The sequence below is a fragment of the Poecilia reticulata genome, linkage group LG12, assembly GCF_000633615.1.
Source record: "Poecilia reticulata strain Guanapo linkage group LG12, Guppy_female_1.0+MT, whole genome shotgun sequence".
Lineage (NCBI taxonomy): Eukaryota > Metazoa > Chordata > Actinopteri > Cyprinodontiformes > Poeciliidae > Poecilia > Poecilia reticulata.
In genome coordinates, this window is record NC_024342.1 from 1,824,197 (window position 1) to 1,832,956 (window position 8,760).

At 39.6% G+C, this 8,760-nt stretch overlaps 2 protein-coding genes across 2 annotated transcripts in view; one reads left to right on the top strand and one right to left on the bottom strand.

The window, feature by feature from the left end:
• Positions 1-4,289, top strand: part of fbxw2 (F-box and WD repeat domain containing 2) — a 9,947-nt gene extending 5,658 nt beyond the window's left edge. The window contains exons 5-8 of the mRNA XM_008423172.2: positions 1,426-1,559; positions 1,649-1,735; positions 1,837-2,006; positions 2,853-4,289. Coding sequence (XP_008421394.1) covers positions 1,426-1,559; positions 1,649-1,735; positions 1,837-2,006; positions 2,853-3,141 — 680 coding nt within the window. The 3' untranslated portion in view covers positions 3,142-4,289. The remainder of the gene's footprint in view (positions 1-1,425; positions 1,560-1,648; positions 1,736-1,836; positions 2,007-2,852) is intronic.
• A 697-nt stretch (positions 4,290-4,986) lies between these two features.
• The window catches only part of wdr45 (WD repeat domain 45), a 7,566-nt gene continuing 3,792 nt past the window's right edge, over positions 4,987-8,760 (bottom strand). Inside the window, exons 8-10 of the mRNA XM_008423174.2 lie at positions 7,096-7,197; positions 6,883-7,028; positions 4,987-5,818 (exon numbers count right to left, since the gene is read on the bottom strand). Coding sequence (XP_008421396.1) covers positions 5,709-5,818; positions 6,883-7,028; positions 7,096-7,197 — 358 coding nt within the window. The 3' untranslated portion in view covers positions 4,987-5,708. The remainder of the gene's footprint in view (positions 5,819-6,882; positions 7,029-7,095; positions 7,198-8,760) is intronic.

The following is an 8,760-nucleotide window of genomic DNA, read 5'->3' on the forward strand; positions in this document are numbered from 1 at the left end:
GCATTTTCTTCTTCATTCATTTCCATTTAGTTTCCTTTGATTAGTATTATCCTCTCTTGGTTTATTGCTATGTACACTTTAGTTTCTTTTCTGTTGCTAGTTTTACTTTATCGTTTATTGACCATCAGTAATCTTCACTCATCACCTGCTGCGCCTCCTAATCATCATGTGTTTCACATCATGTGTTGATTTTTCACTGTTCAGCGTCGGATTCTCTGTTTTTATGCCATAATTCACATCTAGTTCGTCGCTCCGTTTTATGTCCTGCTTCTCCTGTTTCAGAGGTTTGCGCAATGTGCTTGTCGTTTCTTTTTTTTACCCCTTAAGGTGCAGGGCGGTCGGGTAGCGTATCAATGGGGAAAAGGCAGACTGACAAACTTTTTAAAACAACGGAAACAATTTCTTCATTCGGATTATTGAAATTTAAAAGTGCTGTGTTGTTCTATCACACCCGTTTCATACCGGACCACTTGCAGCACCGGTGTTAACGCTATAAAATGAACGCTCTCTATCGAGGTATCACCCATGGAGGGATTTCTTTATTTAAAYRGGTTCATTTTTCAGAGGGATACACAGTGAGGGTATCGTGATTTTAGTAATTACATGTTTATAAGAGCGATTTTCTGTTTTCCTTGATTGGAAGCGTGCAGCTTTCAAACGGAAATAAAACTCTTTTTAATATAAGTTGCTGCTTAACATGATCACAGAACTGTCAAAACATTTGTACAAAAATACCAGACAAAGTGAATCACAGCAACGTCATCAGCCGGTGTAACGCTGAACTGATGCGGTGAAGCTACTAGCAGGAACGGAGCTGCGCCAAGAAGCTACAAACACTGAATAGAAGAAGAGCTGCCATCGATACAGTTGCAGCCAAGCATGATTTAATGTTACACAATACAGTTTTACCAAGTTGCTCAAAGTCTAAACTGGTATTGTTGTGGATTTAAGGTGTAAAGTTTACCTTCGACCAAACGCCCCCCAAAGGCATCCCAGCGCCCCCCTTTTGTAAAAATGTCCGCCAGCGCCCCCTGCCGTCCTCTGAATGCCCCCTGGGGGGCGGTACGGCCCACGTTGAGAACCGCTACTTTAGACTTTAGTTTAGTTTTATACTTTTGAGGTGATTGAGGGGGAAAATAACTACTTCAAAAAATGCAATAGAAACTTGAGAATGTGCACAATCACACTTCTGCAAATGAACTGAACATTCTAGGCAAACAGACTGGAGTTGGATTAAAGCAGATTAAGCACAGCTGATGCGAATAAATGCTGAAACTACAAAATGTTTGGAGTGATTTAGAATCCCCTCCTGCCCTGACATAGACGTACATCAATCATGTTCCACAGTTTTTACTACATTGACATGTAAGAAACTCAGGGTGATGCACAAGCATGATTACTGTGTGTATGTGTGTGTGTATACAGTCTTTAGTGTGGACTACAATGATGAACTGGATGTGCTGGTAAGCGGTTCTGCAGACTTCACGGTAAAGGTCTGGTCTCTGTCTGCCGGTGCCTGCCTCAACACGCTCACTGGACACACCGAGTGGGTCACTAAGGTGAGGTCAGCATGCTGACGCATCGCGTTTTCTTGTTGGTAACGCTGACTCTCACTGTTTGCTCTCCTCCTGGTGTGGTCTCCCATCAGGTGATATTGCAGAGGAGCGAAGTAGAATCCATGGTACACAGTCCTGGAGATTATATCCTGCTAAGTGCTGATAAGTATGAAATCAAGGTAAAGTTCTCACCCCACTAGAATTCATATTTTCATTGGAGGTTTTCTTATCCTCGTAAGCGCTCCACAGCACAAAACTGAATGCTTTTCTCGCTCTGCAGGTTTGGCCTTTAGGAAGAGAAATCAACTGCATGTGTTTGAAGACGCTGTCGGTGTCGGAGGACCGCAGCATCAGCCTTCAGCCTCGCCTGCAGTTTGATGGACGTTACATCATCTGCAGCTCTGACCTTGGGGTCTATCAGTGGGATTTTGCCAGTTTTGAAATTCTGAGGTAAAATGTTCAGAACATCACGTTAGTTCAAGATATTATTATTATAAGATAATTATAATAATAATTATTATTATAAGATATTATCAGTCAAGTTATTCATCCAGCTAAATTGATTGAGAACAAAATCTCATTTTCAGCAGAGACCTGTTTATAAAACATTAAAACATTTTACAGCAGAATATCATACAGCATAAAACAGACGAATATTATTAAGCAGAAAAATATGTTTAACAGTAATCATACTGACTAAATGTACTGTAATACTCACGGTTAGTCAGTAGTTTTTAAAAGCAGGTACATCAGTCATGTACTATGGGTTTTACTAAGTTGATAATGGTTGATATTGAAGTCAGTGTTAGTGGGGTTTTTTGTAAGTTTTTCCAATCTTTGGTGTTGGAGTTATAAGCTCCGCCGACTTGGGAGCAGCTATATTTGAGGTGTTTTGGGGAAATTGTGAACTACGATTTTCCAAAAACGTTTTGGACTCAAGACGTTGGAATGACACAACTTTTTATGAACTGTGATGCCGTGAGAGCTCTGATGGAGCCACAAAAACCAAACCGTCATCCTCCAGCTACTTCCTGTCTTCTTCTTCGTTTTTGCTGGTAGTAACATTGATGATGTGACACGGAAAAAAATGTTTGCATCGCAATTTTGCTGAATATTTCTTTTTCGATGCAGCTGAAAATCCACCTCAATATAGAAAAACTTAATTGAAAACTGAGTTTTTTCAAAATTGTCGTGTTTCTGTTGAGCAAATTTATTTTCAACTTGTGCAGTTCTGTGGTTAACGGACACTCAGCCGATGTCGCTCTAACCCTTACAACTCTGTTCTCCTTTTCTCAGAGTAATAAAGATGGAGGACCCAGCCAACCTGTCCCTGCTAAGCTTCGGTGAGGTGTTTGCTCTCCTTTTTGATAACCACTTCCTGTATGTCATGGACCTGAGGACAGAGTCTGTCTCAGGCCGCTGGCCTCTTCCAGCCTACAGGAAATCCAAACGAGGATCCAGCTTCCTGGCAGGCGTCACCTCCTGGCTGAACGGCCTGGATGGGGGCAATGACTCTGGACTGGTATTTGCCACCAGCATGCCCGACCATAGCATTCACTTAGTTTTATGGAAGGAGAATGGTTAGCAGATCGGAGAGGTCACACTGTGGACGTTTGGCTTGTGAGCTACCACTATGTTCTCTAAAATATATAACTGCCAAGAAAGATCATTTATGGACCAAAGCATGTTGTCTTCACCCGTTTCGTCCTCATCATTCAAGTCCTCCTCTAGAACTTTACACATGAACACAAACTAATGGAGCTGAAGGTCAGCTAAGGAATTAACTGAAATGGTTACTTTTGTGCTAAAAATGGATCAGCACCTCTTTCAAAAAAAGAAAAAAAAAACTTCCATGAAGCCAAAATGACGACGACCAAGAAAGCAGAAAAAAATCATTTTAGTAACCAAAATAACATTGATATTTTTTGTAATGTATGTAAATGTGTAAAAGTGCAGGATTGTTGCAGTTTTGCTTTTGCTGGCATTGCGCCAGTGAGAACGTCTGTAGCTGGCTAGAGTTGCCATGTCAGTCACTGAGCTGATATCTTGGAACAGGAGCAGGGAGGCCTTAAGCTGACTGCGTTTCCAACGGCAACGCATGAAGACATGAAGGGTTCTGAAGCTCACACAGTGCTGCGCTGTACCATGTCACACACTCTGTTCGTTTTAAGGACATCTGGTTTAAATGTCAGCTTTGATAAATGTGACGTGCCTTTCAGTTCTTTACAACAGCTCCAGCAGACTGCAGTTAAGAAACCACTTTAGGATCTTTTCATATTCAGACGCCTGTACATTAATTGCTATATTCTGGATATTTCTTGCTCATTGTAGTGCTTTTCTGAACCGATTGTGTTCAGCATATTTTTGTGAAATTCCACAGAAAGTTACACAGTAAAGAAAGTAAGTTTGAATGAATTTGGTTGGGCCAATTTTTTTATTTTTGAGTTGATGGTTATTTATATCTAAAACACCACATTTATCATTTACAGTAATCAGACTGTAAGTTGACTTTACGTTGTATCCTTGTCCCTGCAGCACTTAATTCAGGTAATCAAAACAACAATGTCAGTTGTATGTATAATGATAAGACTAACGCCAGGTGATCTGTTGAAATCTTTCTAGGTTTAATATATTTACATGGACTTGCATAGTGTTTGTCACGTTTTCTGCCACACAATGAGTCACCTTAATCACCGCTTCATTCTTTCTAATAAAACATCGTAGTAAAAGTCCTCTTTGCTTTGTGTTTTATTACTTTGTACATTTTTATTTAATCTTGATTAAAGAAAAGATTTTAAGGTGTCAGATTCCGAAGGCAGTTTTTATTTTTTCATGTTTGATATATATGTAGCATTTTTATACCAACTGAAGTTAACATTCTTCATTGAGCTATACAATGGCACTATATACCTGGAAAAACATAACACTGCCCCTTTAAAGATATTTTATTATCTGAAGACTTTATATTGCTTTCCAGTTCTTCGGGGCGCTAAATCATTTGACTCGTTAACTCTTGTAAAATATAACAGATTAATGAATACAACTTAACAAGCCATAACTAAGTAACCTACTGCACTGCTAGCTATCGATTCTGACCAGTAGTTATTCTTATATTAATAACTGTTATTCTTAATAATTGTTACATTATTGATGTCAAAGTTTTGAGATGTAAACCTGTTTGTTGAAATGTAGGTGTTTGCTAATTGCTGCTGGCTAGTCTGAAGGAGCTGAGTGGGGCTGGGCTGCTCTGTGACGCTGAAGCTCAGCTGGAGGAAGATCTTTGTAGAAAAGGCAACACACAGCGAGACATAGCCTTTAGGCACCCCGAATGGTTGCCATGGGAGATTTTAGAATTTCTCAAACATGCAAGAAATAATCAAGGCAACACTTCAGGTATGCGTTTGCTGAGGGAATAACATTATGCATAAGGTAAAGCTCAAAAAAGTCATTTTATGCCCTTTAACTTGAGTTACATGGGAGATTGTGACTCTGTGGAGAGTCATTTCCTGTACAGGAACATGCTAGCTACTACAAGGTCTCTACTGTATGGAAGCCCATTTATGCCATGAAACAAAAATAAAAGCCCAACAGGAAGTCATAATTACAAGTTATAATAAGGGTTATAATTGAGACTTTCAAGGTCACACTTATCTCATAACTAGGATTCAGAAAGTCAAAGTTATGGCTTTCATTCTCATCATTATGCTGGTTTTTTGTCTTTCCTGGTGGAAATATGGTATGGAAATACCACAGGACCCTACTTTGACAATCCAAACTATTCCTCTGATACACCGCAACTAAGTGACGCACTAAAGATGCAAAATATACACTGAAATCTTAAATAAATGTCAAATGATAAACAGCAACATATAAATAAAAGGTCCATTTATTACTTACAACAAAAGAAAGAGTTTTTGTAAAACATTTCTAATTTTAGTCAGACTTCACTGTCAGCTTCCATAAATTCTGTACACTAGTCATGTTACTCATCATCCAGCATTTGACCGACTGAGCTGCACATTGTAAATACAACTGATTAAAACGTGGCTCTTGATAAAACAGGCTGCAGCTGAGTTTGTTGGTCTTTTCCATCTTTTCCATCTCTAGACCACAGCGGTCTCTTCAGGTCAGTCTCGTCCCTCTGCCTTCCTCTCAGAAGTCATCGTCGTCACAGATGTCCAGGTACACGTCGAAAGCTTCTCGATTGCAGTTTCCATCCGGTGTGAAGACGTACTTGTGGAAGGTCCCGTCTACACAGATGGCTGCAGAACAGAGGCACGAGAAGGCAAGGATAGAAAACTATAGTGATTGTCAAAATTAATTTAGAAATATAAGCTTAGAGAAGGAAGTAAACGGACTTGTAATACATGTTTTTTCTGTCAGGATGTAGAAGTGAAGCTAAAGTACAGGATGAGGATGCTAAAGCTAAGATGACTGGCTTTTGCTAGAAGTGTTTAAAGATGGCGACCGCATCAGGTTACAGCGCCTGTCAGTCTCACTAATGCCAAGCGTAAAAAGCTCCAGGTTACCAGAGAGGAGTATTTGTATTAGGGCTCAAATGGTTAATTGTGATTAATCTATTATTGGAATAATCTTCCATTCATTTGGTAATTGATAGATCTGTCACTAGATTATACAGACTCAAAAAAAGAACATTTGCTGAAAGAAGAACACACTCAGAGTGGTAATAAGGCCAAAACTGTACAAAAATATGTACAATTTGCATTTAAGATAAAAAAAAAAATCATTTGTCTGCAAATATGTCCTACCCAGAACTCCTCAAGTCGTAGTTTTAGCTTCACCTGATTCAAATTATGTAAAACAAAATCTATTGGCTACCTCTTGCCATATAATTATTGGTTGTTAATACAAAAATTTATCTGCGATTTTTGTAAGTGATCAAGAGTTCACTAAGGGAATGCTATGTTATTGCACTTTAGACAATAAAATGTTTTATTTTCTTAAAAATGTAATTATTTTTATATTACATATTTTAACGTATTTCTAATATTGTATAAAAAAGGCTGAAATGGTCAAATAAAAAATCTGCAGAATGTGGCTAATTTCTTAACCAATTAATCATCTGAATAATCAATAGAATAATTCCATTACTAACATAATCGTTAGTTGCAGCCCTGATTGGTATAAATGAAATCCTACCGACAAAGATTTTAATCTATATCTTCTTAAAACAATACTGCTCCGTTTTTACCAATAACACTTACTGAGCTTCATTCTAGCTTCTCTGCATCATGTAACATGCAGGAAACGCCACATTTATAAACGTGATGATATGCAGCCAGAACACAAGAGCAGGTTTCCTCACCGATGACCGAGTTCACGTTCTTGGATGTGTTTTTTCCAAAAGCACATATGCAGGCGCACTCAGCAGGCACGGTGAAGCTGGCCAGCGACCACTGGCTGTCCACATACTGACCAATCACCGGGCCCACCTTCCCGACACGGGCCAGGCTGCAGGGAGAGAGACGGGTTCAGCTCACGGCAGCAGTGAGAGGATGTGAGCAGGTGGAGGTCTTACGCCGAGCGTCGGTTGAGTTTGGTGTCCTTCAGAGCAAAGATGTGGACGGTGCCTTTGTCGCTGGAGGCACACAGGAAGGACGAGTCGTGGCTGAAGTTGATGCTGCAAGAGAGAAAAGGAGGAACGCTTCTGTGGATGAAAGCCGACGGCGTCTGTGTGCTGCGCTAGTCACGTGTTTCACATGAAGTCTTAACTTTACGTTGAACGCAGAGTTGTTTATTTTTTCAAAAATGGCTTAACAATCTAAAAAATTGCTACTTTGTACGATGGTGCATTTTGGAGACTAATACAATCGTCTCTAAAAAAGGGTAACACTTTATTTGAAGGGGTGTACATAAGACTGACATGACGCTGTCATAAACATGACTTAACACCTGTCATGAACATAAAGAAGTCTTTATGAATGTTTATGACTGTTGTCATGAAGTGTCATTCGGTAAATAATGACACTTTTAATGCAAAGTTGCTCTAAAAGTTAAATTTCCACCAGAAAACTTGAATTTTGTGTTTTTCTAGAGGGAAAAAGCCAGGACATTTCTGAGCTTGAAATGTGGAAAAATTGCTAGAAATAACTTAGAATTTTTGAGATAAATCACAGACTTTTTCCAGGGAAAAAACTATTGAAACTCAGTAATTTCCATGTTTTTTCTAGAAAATGTGTGAAATTCTCAAAATTTCTGAATTTTTTGGCAGAAATTTACTTTTTTGTGTCTGCAATGGCCCTAATATGAGTTGACAAACTGTCAATCAGAAACCTCTTCAGATTCATTGCAAAACTAACAATAACTCTTAAGGTATTTAAATGATAAGAGTTATAACATTTTGCTTCCCTTTGGGACAAATCCAGTAGTTTTGAATTTAATAAACGTTGTAACTAATTAGATTCTTGTGTTCTTAATGTCCTAGAAGAAATGACCCTGAACACACCATCTGCACTGTGAAATATGGTGGAAGCATCATGCTGTGGGGATACTGTTCTTCAACAGGGACAGCAGAATGGGTGATACAGTTGAAACCAGTTATTTACATACACCCAGTGGCACAAAAAGTGGGTATGCAGGGTATGCAACGCATAGGGGTGCAGCACCAGAGGGGGCGCCAAAACCCCGTCTGGAGGGGGCGGCGCACCGATGATGTTTTCCCATACACCTAAGCACGCCTTACGCTCCTTCACCTCGCGCACATAATGAGGTAAATGTAGCGAGTTTAACCCTTCACGTATCGTAGCCTCGGCGGGGGGGTGGGGGGGAGCGAGTGAGCGTCGCTCCTTCACCCTTCACTCCTTCCCTGGGGTCGGGGCGCCGATCTGTTTTCGCATCCACCTGAATAATGTGTAGTTGTGCCACTGCATACACCCAATAAAAACCCACACATTTTTTTTATCTCACTATCTGAAGATAAATCAGACCAAACTTTTCTTGTTTCTTTCTTTTATCAGACATGTTTTTCCCTTTCTTTACATACATTTGGTCAGTATGAGGGATAAATGTCTTTAGTGTAACTTGGGACAAACGTTTTGACCCAAGTTTTGGGTTTCCTTCTAGTAGGACACTGACTGTAAAAATACTAAATGAAGGTCTGGACCAAAGACCCAAACTACATCCACCTTCCACTCTGATCTGTTGTGATCTGATGTGATCTGATGTGATCTGATGAGATCTGATG